The 15339-nt window shown below is 51.4% G+C and overlaps 1 protein-coding gene across 1 annotated transcript; it reads left to right on the plus strand.

Annotated features, from left to right (window-relative positions):
• The first annotated feature begins 507 nt into the window (after positions 1-507).
• Positions 508-13154, plus strand: CD74 (CD74 molecule). Its single transcript, XM_054038277.1, has 9 exons — positions 508-766; positions 4508-4683; positions 5469-5560; positions 6493-6555; positions 6894-6989; positions 7386-7476; positions 9098-9286; positions 10759-10833; positions 11642-13154. Exons 1-9 carry the CDS (start codon positions 681-683, stop codon positions 11653-11655), a joined length of 882 nt encoding a protein of 293 aa, XP_053894252.1. The 5' UTR covers positions 508-680; the 3' UTR covers positions 11656-13154.
• The last annotated feature ends 2185 nt before the right edge of the window (positions 13155-15339 follow it).

Raw genomic sequence — 15339 nt, forward strand, 5'->3', positions numbered from 1 at the left:
CATTGTGTGTGTGTGTGTGTGTGTGTGTGAGAAATATTGCAGAGTTCACAATTCGTCCTGATTCGATGCAAAAATCTCTTGCCTCAGAACTGATCTGGGAGAGGGAAATGTTGCCTGTTTCACCCTGAATGGCCTCTTTCAACATATGCTACAATCTGTTCCACCTTGTATTTCGCTGGGACATCGGGAGCACCTTTCCCAGACCCAAAGAAGAGCTCTAGCTTCTCTCTCTCTCCCCTCCAGACACTGGTCCAGTAAAAGAGTTTCCTTCACCCACATTGTCTCTCTTATAGCCATTGGGGATTTGACAATGCGATCACTGTGCTGGTTCCATCCACTCATGCAACTCCAAGATGAGGCCTGTGAATTCAAAGGTTTGCCTAGGAACAAGTGATGCCCTCTGAGTAGCCAATAGGATTATTTCTAATGCCGCACTTTAAATAATAGCCCTGGCTGACGGCTCTATGTGGCTGGACTGGGGGTGGGCCGGCTTTGGTGGGGTATTTCCAACTATTGATATTTTGTAGCTTTCACTTCCTAGTTTTTGTGCTTCAAGAAAGTTCAAGGGAACAGGATCTAGTTTCCTTTTCAGCAGCAACTTAGAGACGGTGCGAGGTGCAGGCAGAGCCCAGAACATCGCCAGCTGCAGAGCAGAAGTCAGCTAGAGGGGAAGAGGCACCATGGAAGACGAAGACAGACGGGACTTGATCTCCACCCAGGAGCGACCTGCTGATGGCGTCATGGCCCCAGACTCTGGAGCACAGAGGTATTCCTCATCTATGTTTTCAATCCCCTTTTATTTCTTTTTTTGGGGCAGGGGGAGGTAGGGAGGGCTCTGGAAGCAGGAGAAGGAAGGTGGGCTCAGTTAATGGTATGGAGGGGCCTTTAAATCTTGGTAGTGGAAAGCGTGAACTGACGGCGTTTCAAGGGAAATGAGTTCTTCATGGTTGACCTGACCAGAGTCCCAAGCAGGGTTTGAATGTTGAGCTCAAATTTCCCTTCTTTCTCCTGAACTCAGATATGGCCAGCGGGTTACCTTATTTTAACATGTGGGAGAGTACGGGGCTCTTTAAAAAGTCCAGTGTTCAAGCCCAGCTGCGTGACCGCTTGTGGTATCTGCACAAGGATCTCCCGCCCTGCAGGAGGGGCTTTCCACCAACGATGGGGGGTTAGGAAGCTGTTTGCCCTTTATTCCTTGCCCCACTCTGCACAACTCCCTCGGGAATCTTTGGCCCTATTTGTGACCTGGCCCCGTGGTAACCAAAGCCCGACATGGGAATCATGCAAAATCTCTTGAGTTATTTTATTCCCTTGGCTGGTGGCATCTGTGCCCTGCTCGGCCCTGTTCGTCCCAGTTCCAATGAGCCGTTTAGCCGTGATTCTGCATACCAAATACGCCCTTCTTGTTGTTTGACCAGCATGTGCCTTAGACACCCGTGCAACAGACTTGACCCCATCTGGCTGTGGTGTGCACATGGAAAATTGGGTCTATGGCGGCACAGATCTGACCTGTAAATCAAGCCCCAGCCAGGCAATAATGAGTGCCTTTATTCAACACCCTTGACTGCCCCTTTCTGGAAACTCTCTCCTGGAGAATGTGATCTTCTAGGTGCGTAGTGTCCTGGAGCTTGGACAATACAACTTAACTTTGTGCCCCCATCTTCCGCTCAGGGTGCTAGCGATGCTGTTATTTAATATCCAGTGTTTGTGGAATTCCTCTCGGCCTGAAGCATTGCTTGGATCAAACTTCCTGAGCAGATACAGCCCGGAGGAGGGCAGATATCTCCCACTGTCCCTAGCATTTGTACCAGTATATAGGATCCTAGTGCAAAGGCTTTGAGAAGGAAGGGCTTTCTCCTGTGGTATTCTAAAATTGCTGCATTTGTACAAATCAGTAACCATCCCCTTAGCACAGGGAAATGCAATATTGGGCAGCAGCCAACCTGATACCACACCAGATCAAACAGCCACAGCCACTGAGAAATCAGATGTCTCATGACATCAGGAGTTGCTAGGCAGGATGGTTTGCAGGACGCTGAGAACAGTAACATAGGACGCAGGAAGGAACCTGCTTGACCAGGCCTAGATCGGCTCCAGGCTGAATTTACTTTTTATGTCGCTGTGTGTGTGTCTGTGCTGTAGCAGCCACAGAGACAGCACACACAAATTCTGTGTTCTCCAACCGATGGGCCTGATCCTGCAAACTAGCGTGACCAGATGTCCTGATTTTATAGGGACAGTCCTGATTTTTGGGTCTTTCTTATATAGGCTCCTATTACCCCCCACCCCTGTCCCGATTTTTCACATTTGCTGTCTGGTCACCCTACTGCAAACCCTTACTTCTTTGAGTAGCCCGGACTCATGTGAGTAGTTCCATTGACGCCAATGGGACTGCTCCGTAAGAGAGTTTGTAGGATCTGCTCCTACAGCGAGACAGCATGTCTAGCGCAAAGCTTCTTGGAATATTTGTGGCACGCTTTAGTACTTATTGCCTTGGGCCCATCAGCAATTTGCAAGTCTTGCCACCTTGTTAGTAAATGAGGGTCCCTCTCTGATCAATCTAGCTGTCTTTCTAAAACACCCTCCCCCTCCTTCCAATAACACCTGCGAAGAATGAAGGCTGGGTGCAAAAAAAGGTAGTTTGTGGAACTTGGAGCTTCTTTTTAATAGGTCAGTTCATGGGTGACCTCATCAGTTGCAAGGTAGAAACGTAATTTGGGAGTCTTTTTTGAAACCTGCTTTAATACTAATTTCTGATTGTCGAGCAAGTGGAACTTGGGCAGAGTCCATCCCCAGATACACGCGCATCAGGCCTGCTGCTTTCAGTGGGAGTTGTGTCTGCGTATCTAAGCACAGAGTTGGCCTTTTGCAATAAGACACTGCTCCTCCAGCATTCAGCAAGCTCCCTGCTGGAATGCTTTTGTTTCTAGGACAGCTTTTCAGTCCATTAATCTCCTAATTATTTCCCTCCCCAGATAATGCGGAGTTGCTCCATGTGCTTTCACCTGGGAGAAAAAGCAAATAGGAGAGTGTAGAAAAGCATGTCAAATTCTTTATAGAAGTGATATTTTGTTAAGGTTTTTAAAAATGCCTAAAGTTTAGGCTACTAAAATTATAAGTGTGTGAAATGAACTCGCAAAAGAACTATAATCAGTAAATCTATGTGTATGGAAGACAAAAGAACAGGAAAAAGGAGAGATGAATACAGTGCAAGAAGAGGTGTAGCAGTATGATTATGGTACTTTATCCATTACCCGAAAATAGGAATGGTCTTTCTATACAATCAAATAGTTCTTTATCACCCAGTAATCTCTAGATTCCTTTATCTGCGTGAACAAAGCTGATCCCATGAATCAGGGGGTCCACTCTTTTATGTTAAGTTTTGAGTCTGATTTTCCAGAGTCTCCAAATTATATATACATTTTCAATTATAATGCTTGACAACTCTTCTCTCTCTTATGCATGCCGTGTGCAATAAATGGACCATGGGAACAACAGGAGCAGTAACATGGCCAATTTTCTCCATTTCCCCTTCCCCCAACCTAATCTGGATTTCCTCATGCCAAGCTGAGGACGCTATCTATGGATCTGATCCAATACCCACTGGAATCAATGGGAGTTTAACTATTGCCTTCAGCTGGCATTGAATCGTGCCCTACCTTGAGAGAATATGCAAAATATGGAGGCAAAAGGCATTTAACAATTGTGTACATAAACTACCCTATCCTGACATGCTCGCAAAGTATACCATGTACTGCTTCACAACCTCTTCAACTCTTTACTCCATGTGGCCTCTTGGAAGAGTTCTCTTCACAGTCCTAGATGTTTGATATTATTTTCTCCAGCAACCAATCCCCTGCACTCCTACCCCAGCAAACACACACACACACACATACACCGCCCTCCCTCCCCACCCCCACCGTTTAGAAAACTGTTTCACTTCCCCTGCCAGGTCTCACATGGCAAAAAGAGCTCTTAGCTCTTGCATTTCCACGCAGCATGACAAATGACGACAGTGAGATCTTTTGGCCCGTGAAATAGTCTCCCAAGGAAAGCGTTGGAAGTCCCAGTAGTCACGCCGTTTCCATCTAGTTTGGACAAAGTAGCTGATCGGTCCGATCTAACCCAAATCTCCATGGCGTTAGTGTGGGGAGGGCACTGGATGAGTGGTGGATGCTTTCAGATGGGCCGGAGCTTGACAGAGCGGAATAGTTCAGTGCCCGGACTCAGGATGGGCCGCCCTGAGAACAATTGTTTTCCCACCAAAGAAAATAATTACCGAAACAAAACCCTCCACTGCACATGCATGATGCACATCTCCCGGGGAGAGGAGGAGAGAGAACGAACTCTCAATGCTCTACTGAAAGCTGTGCTGGTCGGTGCTCCAGTACAAGGGTGGTATAAGAACCCCTGGAGAATAGCATATTCTGCACACAGTGTGGCTGACGTGGGCGGCTGCAGCTGGCGTTTGCCGGGCACTAGCCTCCCTCTGTCTTGTATCTTGCAGGAATTACTGCAGCCGTGGAGCCGTTTACTCTGCTGTCTCCATCTTGGTGGCCCTGCTGATTGCCGGCCAGGCCGTCACCGTCTACTTCGTGTATCAGCAGAGTGGCCAGATCAGCAAACTGACCAAGACCTCCCAGAATCTGCAGCTGGAGGCCCTGACCAGGAAACTCCCCCAAAGTGAGTAATTGCCCAGCATGATTGCACTGTCTGGGCACAAGTCTAGGCCAGTTGGGTGTACTTCACAGTCCCAGAGCGCCCTCGTGACTCTCTTGGCTGGTGGAGATCAAGTTCCCCAGAGAGATGGAGGAAAGAGTTCTGGAGAGTGCTATTAACAAGGCTCCTGGAGTCATCTAGACTAGCTCCTGCCCCCCTTCTGGAGACAGTGGTTCCCGTGCCGTCTTACCTTACTGACTCTCGGCATGTTTCCTTCCTCGCCCCCTACCTGTGGAGAGGGGGAAGTGAAACTTGCACGGGTGAGAGTTTTGATCAGAATGGAGGCCCTCTGAGCGCTGCTTTATCCTTCCATCCATTTGCGGCGTGTGGGAGGAGGGAGCCCTTGTGGTGCTATTCCTGCCCATCGTGCTGGAGCTCTGGGTGGAACCTACCAAGGAACCATTTATCGCCTCTGCCCCCAACACTAGGCCCTGGGAAACTGGCTGGAGTCTTGCCAGGCTGGCTGGAGCATTGGCCACAGGGTCAGTGACTCCATGTATGTTTCCCAGCCTGGGTTGATAGACTCACACTAGCTCTGATGGAACCAGCGTGATAAAAATAACAGCCTGGACATTGCAGCGCGGGAACAGCGCAGGATAGGCACTGAGCTCAGGCTGAGGGTGATAAAGTCCCATGAAGCTAAAACACAGGGACCCTGATGCTGATTCGACTCCCGCTTATGGAGACCCTGAGCTCAGAATGGACTTTGGGGGTCCATTCATCTCTCTCTCTCTCTCTTTCCTCTGCAGGTGCCAAGCCAACTTCCAAGCTGAGGATGGCAAAGTTCAGCATGCCCATGGTCATGAGGGAGCTGCCACTCGCCCCGAAGGTGGACATGACGGTAAGAGACGTCCCCTGGATCCCTCTGCATGTAGTTTTGGATGCTGCTCTGGCAGGAGTTTCGTCGTCTGTTTGGGAACATGGTTGAGTGGTTTCTTCTAAGCCTTGTGCCATAGGTGCTAGGTGGTCAGCAGTGAGAGAAGCAGAAAGTAGCCCCGGCCATCCCACCTCTGAGACCTCAGCCAGCACCTTGCAATGCACGCTGCTCACTAGCAGCTTGGGCTTCTCTCCGGTGGCTGGGTCTCCCGCTGCTGGTTACTGGGTCCCAACTCCTAGAGGTCTGTTCAGTCCTTGGATCTTCTCCCAACAAGAGTGACACACACGAAGTGCTGCGGAAACCCACCCATTAGTACCTGGATGGCGACCACCATCTCTGATCTGTTGCATTCACACCAGTGACGGAGAGATGAAAGTTCTGTGTCCCATTCCCCAGGTCCTGGCCCATTCATTCCCCAGAATAAGAGTAGTTGCCTTGCTCTTTCCCCTGAGCTTGTAGGGAGGAGTTTGTGTGCTGAGCCCCTCTCGGACAGTGAGTGAGAAAGGGCCGGGAAAGGGGAGCGGCTGGTGGAGGTGGTCAGCTTGGTATTTTCCAAAGCTCTTCTGTTCTTCCGTGTGCCGTAGACAGGACTGTGCAGGGCTCGCAAGCTTTGAGAAAGGTTCCACTTCCTGGTGGGGTCCAGTATTTCCAGGAATTAGCCTGCCCTGAGGTGAAGGAGAAGTTCTGCTGAAGGTTTTTGTGGTGCAGCGTCCACCCTCACCAGCCTGGCTCCCTGGTAGCCAAGTGACTCCGTGTCTGCCAAAAAGAACCCCCAAGACTGGACAAGTCCTGCCCATCCCATTCCAGCTCCAGGCCATCTGCTTTAAGTCTCTGGTTCTACAGCTCCTCGTCCTGACCATCACAACTCCAATTCTCTCTCTCTCTCCCCTCTCTAGCCCCTGGAGAACACGGCCAAGCTTAGCAACAGCACCCCGGATCAAGTCAAACATCTGCTGCTGGTAAGAGCCTCCTCTCTGTTCCTGTGGCTGCCTCTACCACGCTCACGGGTCTATCTGCAGCAGCCAGGGATAGTTGGGCACTTCCGCAGACCCACTTCCTTTCAGCCCTATTAGCCTATTGGTTCTTTTGGGCGAGGGGTATGGACTATTAAAGGGCTATTGGATTAGGAGCAGCCTTGCGTTTCTCTCTCTGTCCCTTCATCTGCTGCTCTCATTCGCGTAGGCTCAGTGTTCCCTTGTTCCCGGGGGGCCGGCTTGACGGTGGCAGGTGAGTTCTCTCTGGCTCCCAGGTGTCAGCCTGCTGTTAACGCTGTCCTGTCCCCTTTGTCCTCCTGTAGCGGGCAGACCCCAGCAAGGTGTTCCCTGAGTTAAAGAATAACCTGATGGAGAATCTGAACCACCTGAAGAACACCATGACAGACCGAGACTGGCAGGTGAGTGCTCTCACTCGGTCAGCTGGCTAGTGGACCAGCTGCAGCTCCACCTCCTCCTTTGCGCCCGTTCCAGGGAACGGCCTGAACTGGGCTGGGGATGGAATGGGGGTCTCCTCTTGGGAGAATGGCTGCGTTGCATGGTAAAGCACAGCCTGCAGCCGGGCTGCTGTCATGGTTACATGGTTACATTGCAGGGGAGGCTGGGGGTTCACAAGGGACCCCAGTTCTCCTGCTCCTGACTTTGTGCTGCAGACGTGAGAGCACAAAAGCAGGGAGGGCTCCAGGGTCACGCTGAGCAGATGGGGGGAAGGGGACTATGCCAGTTGTCTGGGGCATTCGTTTTTGTTGGGTGCATTTTATTAACAACACCTTCTTCCCCTTGTTGGTCTCTTGCAGTCCTTTGAATCCTGGATGCACAAGTGGCTGCTCTTTGAAATGGCCAAAACCCCACAAACTGTGCAACCTACTGAGATCCCAGCAGATGAAGGTATCGGGGTTATGGGTCACCAAACTCCTTTAGGGTAGGAATGGTCAACCCAGGAGATCACTGGCCAAGGTTCAGAGCACCTTGGAGAGCAGTGGAAGCATGTACCCTTTTGGAATGGTTCTGCTCTTTGGTAACTAGGGATCTTTTCCTTCCCCAGAGTCCTCCTGTGTCCCTTTGAGAACCTCATTTTTTGCCAAACTTGTAGTCTTCACCCCATCCTTGAGGCTGCAGGTTATGGCTACAATTGGCCCACTGGGGCACTTCAGGGCCCATCAGCCTGAGGAGTTGCTTTGAGGAACGTCGGGGAAAATCCCAGGGAACAAGGGTTTGAGCTTTGCTGGAGGCCGTACAAAACCTGATGCTACGGGACCGCCTTCCCAAATCCTTGAGGCGGGGTGTGCTGTGAGTCAGCTTTTAGCAGCTAGATTTCCAAAGCCGCATCCTCCGCTGGGAGCAGAGTGGGCCTTAGGCCAATCGCCACTGCCTTAAGAAAACCTGGAAATAGATCCATTGACATTTCTGGCTCTTCGCAAACCGGTGGGGCTGGCCCACTGGCTCTTTGCCTCGCAAGGGTTGCTGCTTTGAATTCTGCCCCGTCACAACAGAAGCAAAATTCATTCCACTTCCAGGCTGGGCTGACTCTGGTGGGCACACATGAAGTGTCTATAAAGAACAATTCATTTTTAATCCCAATTATTGCAGCCAAATGGGGGATTCTCATGGAAGGGGCCCAGTGCCCCGATTAAGGGCCCCCCCCCCCAGCAATGTGATGCATATGGGAGCATCCTACGGGGATAGACAAGAACCCACTTTTAAACAAGCCTGAAAAGCCTCATAATCACATACAACCCTGTATTGGATCCAAAGGTGAAACGGAGATTTCGCTGAGATGCCTCTCACTTCCTCATCTAGCTGCTTCAGTATGGAGAGCTCCAAGCCTTGATTTCCCAGCCACTTAGGCTAGGTCTACACTACCCGCCTGAATCGGCGGGTAGAAATCGACCTCTTGGGGATCGATTTATCGCGTCCCGTCAGGACGCGACAATCGATCCCCGAATCGACGCTCTTACTCCACCAGCGGAGGTGGGAGTAAGCGCCGTCGACAGAAAGCCGCAGAAGTTGATTTTGCCGCCGTCCTCACAGCGGGGTAAGTCGGCTGCGATACGTCGAATTCAGCTACGCTATTCACGTAGCTGAATTTGCGTATCTTAAATCGACTCCCCCCCTGTAGTGTAGATGTACCCTTAGTCACTCAGCAGTGGTTGGCTGCATCTCTATATTAATGCTGTCTCCATTAAGCAGCAGCCGTTACCCTTTGTTATCACGAGGCTAAATGGGTTTCCTGGGAGCAATCCCGATAAAGCCGTTGTCCCAGTGAAGTTAGTATATTTTTGCTCAGTGGTATTCCCTATCCCTTCCCACCCTGGGGCGGTGCCAATGGGCCGGCCCAGTGTGGAGAAGTTCTTTACACAATGTATCCCGCCGCCTCTTTAGTGCTCACGCAAGCAAGCTATTGGATTGGCTGAATAGCCTCAAGGCTTAAGAATGTTGGTAAGATCCCAGCGGGGTGGGGAGGAGAATAAAACATACTCATGGGTATTTCCTGTGCTTGTTGCTTTAGTGCAATCTAAGTGCCAGGCGGAATCAAGTTTTAGTGGTGTCTACCCGGGTCGGTTCCGCCCCCAGTGTGACGAACATGGTGACTATCTTCCCAAGCAGTGCCATTCCAGCACGGGGTACTGTTGGTGCGTCTACAAAAATGGCACCAAGATCGAAGGCACTGAGACCCGTGGAAAGCTGGACTGCCCTGGTAGGAGCTTATTTCACGTTGGCCGGCCAGGGGAAGGGGAGAGGAGCACATGTGCATGTTTGACGCTGCCTATGATCTCGTGTGTTCTAGCTCCGCTAAGCCGATGAGCACAGTGGGCGTTGTGTCCAGGAGCGGCGCCAGGGTTTTTGGCGCCCTAGGCAGGGGTTCTTCCGCGCTCCCGGTCGTCATCGGCAATTCTGCGGTGGGGGGGTCCTTCCGTGCTCCTGGTCTTCGGGGCACTTCGGCGGCGGGTTCCGGAGCGAGTGGAGGACCCGCCGCCGAAGACCCGGAGCGCGGAAGGACCCCCCCCCCCGCCGCCGAATTGCTCCCCCCCCAAATCCTGGTTCCCTAGGCAACCGCCTAGGTCACCTAAATGGAAGCGCCGGCCCTGGTTGTGTCAATGCGGGGCCATTGGCCTGGCTGGTAAATCAATCAGTCTGGGAAAGTCGAATGCAGCCCAGAGCGTTCATTGCGGAACAGGATTCAGGGCACTGCAGTGCTCCTGCATCTGTGCTGGGTCCTGATCCTGCGAACTCCTGAGCACGTTCAATTGTCATGGAAGTCAGCGGAGCTGTTTTTTAGACACGCCGAGCACCCACAACTCCAAAGGAAACCCAGGAGAATTGTGACTACTCACCAACTGGCCCTGTGGGAGTTTTGGGTGTTCAGCATCAACCAGCAGGTGCTCAGCGCCTGGCAAGATCAGACCCTAGGTCCTCACTGGGAAGAACCCAGATAACACAATAGGAAATGCAGGCCTATTAGAAGCAAATATAAGGCGGAGGATCGTAGACATGGACAAATGATAGAGGGTGAGATTGCACTGCCTATGTCTGCCCAGAGTTGGCTGAAGAATGGGAACTATCCCCTTTGCTGCGTTCTCACTCCCCCATATCCTGGGAGACCATTGATTCCCTGCTACTGGGCGCCCTTATGTTGCTACCATCTTGTCTGAATGGAGCACTCTGAAAATGTATGAACTGAAGCTTCCGCCCTTGTTGGCTTAGTCAAATGGGGATAGCTGTCACCGTCCCAGCCCGGCCTGGCCAGCACTCATCTCAGAGAACCAGAGCAGGAGGACTATCTCAGCTGTGTCCAGACTCCAGTCTGGGCCCACACACGGCCAGTGCCCCACAGAACCTTCCCTGAAGAAATGAAGGGTCTTTGCTCTCAGAGGCGGGGGAAGCGATCCACGAATCCCCGAGCTCTCCGTTTTCATCCCACCGCTGAAGGCGGCGACCCCAAATACGGCTGTTAGCCTGACACACACACAGAGAAGTGAGGTGTCTAAAACTCCTTGGTGAATCAGACACTCAGGAAAATCAGAGCCCGCACGTCAGTGTGTAGGGCAGGTTCTGATGAATACATGCATGTAATGATGATCCAGGCTAGCACAAAGCATCCTAGGTGTGTTGGTAGCCTGTCTCAGGCGTGCTATAAAATGCCCAATCTCTTGCTGTGTCTTGCTGCAGTTACTCCGAGCGGTTTGGAAACCGAAGAACTGATGTATTCGGGTGTAGATCTGCTGAAGCTGGATTCTGGGAAAGGTGAGAGTCTGAGCCAGCCTAGACTCGGCGAGGGGATGGGGAGAGTTGGCTGATTAGAGTCCTAGGCCCAGTGGCTGGGTGACATGATGCCGTGTGTCATAGGGATGATCAGGAGTAAGCAAGGGAGAGGAAGGAAAGACCTTTGCTGTCTGGGCTATAGCCGTGTTTCGGTGTCTCGCCACCCCCCCCTCAAACTAATGAGGCCCAAATGAAGGACACAGGGAAAATAGCACCGGCAGCTAAACATAATGCGAGCGCTATTTCTTTCAAATGAAATAAGTGCTTTGTCCCACTCGGGTCTGCAGCTCAGCATCCCTGCAGTAAATCATTCCTGCTATAACACCAGGTTGATCTGGGCTGGGGGATAGATGACAAGTATGGATATCCCAGAAGCAGGGGGGCAAAGGCCTTCGCAGATCTGGGCCACCTATCCAATGGAATCAGGAGCAGCACGGAAAAGTGCCGTTTGGATTTTTATTTTCTTGTTGTGGTGTGGGGGGCTTTAAGGCTGGCACCCGTGGCTGCATGGCCAGGTGGCACCCATGGCTGCATGGCCAGGTGGCACCCGTGGCTGCATGGCCAGGACTCTAGATGGGAGTGAAATCTAGTCTTCGCCTGTCACGTCACTTCACGTGACTCGTGTCAATCCAGCTGGAGAGGTGCTTTGTATTGGCCTCACCCTGACGGTGATTGGAGCAGAACAAAGCAATGATTGGATTGTTGCTTCACCGAAACCCAGCCGGATGCAGTGTGTATCACTTCCTGGGTTCAGGTCTATCTAATTTCCTCCCTCTTTTCTCCCTCCTAGAACCTGCCAAGTAGAAGAGGACGCAGAGGCCTGGCACCTTCTGTCTCTGCCTCCAGTTTGCAGAGTTACCGCTCACATTCTTGCTCTATTTCACTCACGCTTTTAAATTGCTTTCCTGAATTACAGCAGCAGCCGCTGAGTGCCTCTGTTCAGGCATTGAGTAATATTGATTGTCTTAGCAGGAGATCCAAATGGGTAGATTATAGATCCTTGTCCGCCAAACCCAGTGCCTCTCCCTGTACCAAGATGTGCTGTAGCAAGCCAGCAAAATATTAGGACTTTTAGTGGAGAAAAGATGCAGTGCCCCCCTGAACTGCAATCAAAGGCAGGCGAAGGATAAAGCTCTTAGCGCTTTCTTGGCTAATCAGAGCACATTAGCAGCTGCATGTATAACCACAGGTGTCTGAATAGCGATGGGGCATGTGCCTGTAACATCAGCACTGGCCAATGGGAAGAGGGGATCCAGGTCCAAAACATGGTCAATTTCAATTGGATTATCTCCGTGTATTGTTAATTAGATACTCTGGACATGATCCTTCCCTCCCTTACAGCGGTGGAGCTCCATTGACTTCAGTGGAGTTATTTCCGGTTTACACCAGTGTATGTGAGGAGAATCAGGCCCTATGTTCGCTTTTCTATGGCTCTGAGGGTCTGGATGAGTTCTCAAACCATGGTCTTGGGCTGGTCAGCCACCGGTGCAGACTTGCCTGGTTGTTCCAAGAAAAAGAACCAAGTGTTTCTGTGTGCAGGGGGATGTCCATAAGGTTCTGCCTGTCACAGCATTGAATAATGCTGGGGTGTGTCTGGATCTCTCTTCAGTGCAACCTCCAAATTCACTGAACCTGCCAGCAGCTCTTAAACATGTATTCAAGGCTGATAAGTAGCACAGGTCTTCTCTCCCCCTTCCTAAAGGACCAAGCTGGGGTAGGCAGTATCCCACCCTCTGAAGCACATGCTATTCCAGATTTACATGGTCAGGAGCATTCAGCCACTGAAATCCCGATTGCTTGAGCAATGCTTTGCGCTTCCGCACAGTGTTAGAGAGCTTAGTTTGAGAACCTGGCTAGCAGTGGGTTCGCAGCGCCTCCGGGTCCCTGGGTCACCTCGGCGTGGTGGGGTAAATCTAATCAAGAAGGCGGAAGGCAAGGTTTGAGAATGCTCAAGCTAAAGAATGGGCCAGTGGCTTTTCCTCACGCTGAACAGACATGAAATGCAGCAGCAATGAACTCTGATCTTCTTAACCAAATGAAGTGGGCTGCAGAGGGACATTAGCATACTAGAGGAATGCAGGCTTCCTTTATTTTTGAAACAGGCAAATGAGTTTATATGGCTGTATTTCCCCATCCCCCGCTTCACCCTGGTAGTTGGTAGGATCTTTGTTGAACAGGTAACGTAATAGCTAATCTTGGAACTAGAAGTGTGTGTTTTGAATGTATTTGACCGTTACAGCATAACCAAACTCACAAGGCTGATGATTTCAAATAAACTTTTAATAATGACCGCCACTAAAAAACTGCCTGGAAGCTATTTAACAAGCATTTCTCGGTCAGGCCAGGGTCTTGTTAAAGTAGCTGGCAAGTCAGATGGTACTCAAAATAGATCTCTAGCAAGTGTATCTGTTCCACTGCCTATGTGGACTTGCCCGGGTACATCTAGGTGTGTATCTCCCTCCTGTTCTCCACAGCCTGGCCCTAGTGACGATCACTTTCCGTAGGACAGAGCAGCATTGGTCAGGCCCCTAGATGTTTTGCATAGGTAGCAGCTGGTGGGTGCTTTCCCTGAAGTGGGGTCTGGAACATCTCCCACCCTTCAGGCACCAGCCAGCACAAAGAGTAGATGAGGCCTTAGGGCTGGGAACAACTTATCTCCCCCTCTGGCCCAGATGTGTGGAGAACCTTTTCCACTGCTCCAACTCGATGCTTGCATAGCCATGGCCACAGACTTCCTGCCTGGGCCTGTTGCTCCTTTTTCCTTTCACTTTTAAAGGCACACGGGCTGCATTTTGCAGCTGGAATCAATTCATTTTAACTGCACAGACCTGTGATTGATTGGTTTTCACTCCACTTGGTAAAATGAGACGGGCTGTGGAGGCTGGTGAGGGATGAGCAGGCGTTTGTGGAGTGGTGCTATTGCAGGGGAAGAACTCGGGGGGCAAAGGGGCTGCTGAAGGCTGCCCAGGCCAAAGGTGGTGTCTGAACTCTGCCTCTCAGTGCTTGGCCCGTTCCCCCAGCAGCACAAAGGGGCTTGTTTCACACCAGAGACTGAGGAACAGCAGTGCCTCTTTCTCTCTCCCCACCGAGGTAAAATACCCAGGGCAGGCAGCTCTTTGTACCCCATCCCCTGCCAGGGCAGCTGTATCAGCCTCATATTATGAACCCCTGGGGTCTGTATGGCTGACACAGCTCTGTCCTTCCAAGGCAGGCAAATGCGGTTATTGACCAACTGCTCCCCTCTCCCCTCCTTGCACGGGTTATGTCTTTGGGGCCTGCTGAAGAAACCCAAGAAAGCAGGAGCATGGTGAAGTATGGTTTTATAGGGTGGTAGGCTCCCCGGGAGCAGCCTTCAGCCCCTGGAGTCCGCATTAGCTTTGGAGGCGCTCAGCCAATGGGCGAGAGGAATTCTAGAGAACCTCTTGCCCCCTGAGCTCTGATGCCCATGGGGGCTGGGACCAGCAATCCCCTTTGATTTGCATGTTCACCCAGGCAACTTAGTGCGTGAGCAGAGGCTGCTGCGTGCCTGACCCCAGTACCTCCCTCCTTACCTAGGGGCCCAACTCCAGCTGTGAAGAGGAGGGTGGTCTCTGCCACCCCTGGCCCTGAAGTGGGGGCTGCCAATTAGCACCTCCTGGGCTGGTGGGTTCCATGATGTGAATCTGGACCAAGGTAACATACAGACCCATTTTGCGCTGGCCCCCACACCCAGCCATCAGAGAGCAGCAGCTTGTGGTCCCTGCCCGTGGGTCTGCCGTTGAACCTTTCAGCTCCAGCTCCCATCAAGTCACCCCTGGCCTCCCCACCCCACTCTGCCCCATCCCTGGGCAGTAGGTCAAGAGTCTAGTGCTTCTGCAACGCCTGGTCAGCCGGAGGGTCTCTAAACAACCATTCCTACTAGCCTAACAGAGCAGGCCACAGCTCACTCATTTTCTCCACCCATCACCCCTGAGGTCTTGTCCTCGCCCCAAGAGAGAGGTGTGTTCTTAACTCCCGTTAACTAACTCCAGCTAAAAGCCCCAAGAAGACAAGACCGTTTATAATTTTCAGCCACGATAGCTGAGTGAATTAAAGCTAGGGGCCAGGGAAGGAAAGAGAGCCTTTTCTTTTCCTGGGCATACTAGCTTTTGCATGCTGGCATTGTAGCATGCAGTAAGAAAGCACCACTTTCCTAGAATATCAGGGTTGGAAGGGACCTCAGGAGGTCATCTAGTCCAACCCCCTGCTCAAAGCAGGACCTATTCCCAACTAAATCATCCCAGCCAGGGCTTTGTCAAGCCTGACCTTAAAAACCTCTAAGGAAGGAGATTCCACCACCTCCCTAGGGAACCTATTCCAGTGCTTCACCCCCCTCCTAGTGAAAAAGTTTTTCCTAATATCCAACATAAACCTCCCCCACTGCAACTTGAGACTATTGCTCCTTGTATGTATAGCAAAGACAAGGTCTCATGGTTATTCAGCCAGACCCAAGGATCTGACCTGCAGATA

The sequence above is a fragment of the Malaclemys terrapin genome, chromosome 8 (assembly GCF_027887155.1).
Source record: "Malaclemys terrapin pileata isolate rMalTer1 chromosome 8, rMalTer1.hap1, whole genome shotgun sequence".
NCBI lineage: Eukaryota > Metazoa > Chordata > Testudines > Emydidae > Malaclemys > Malaclemys terrapin.

Excerpts from the sequence above, each read along its gene's own strand:
- CD74 (XM_054038277.1), top strand. The coding sequence starts at position 681 with ATGGAAGACGAAGACAGACGGGACTTGATCTCCACCCAGGAGCGACCT. Across the intron at positions 5,561-6,492 it reads CCCCGAAGGTGGACATGACG|CCCCTGGAGAACACGGCCAA; the intron begins GTAAGAGACGTC and ends TCCCCTCTCTAG. Across the intron at positions 7,477-9,097 it reads TGAGATCCCAGCAGATGAAG|TGCAATCTAAGTGCCAGGCG; the intron begins GTATCGGGGTTA and ends TTGTTGCTTTAG.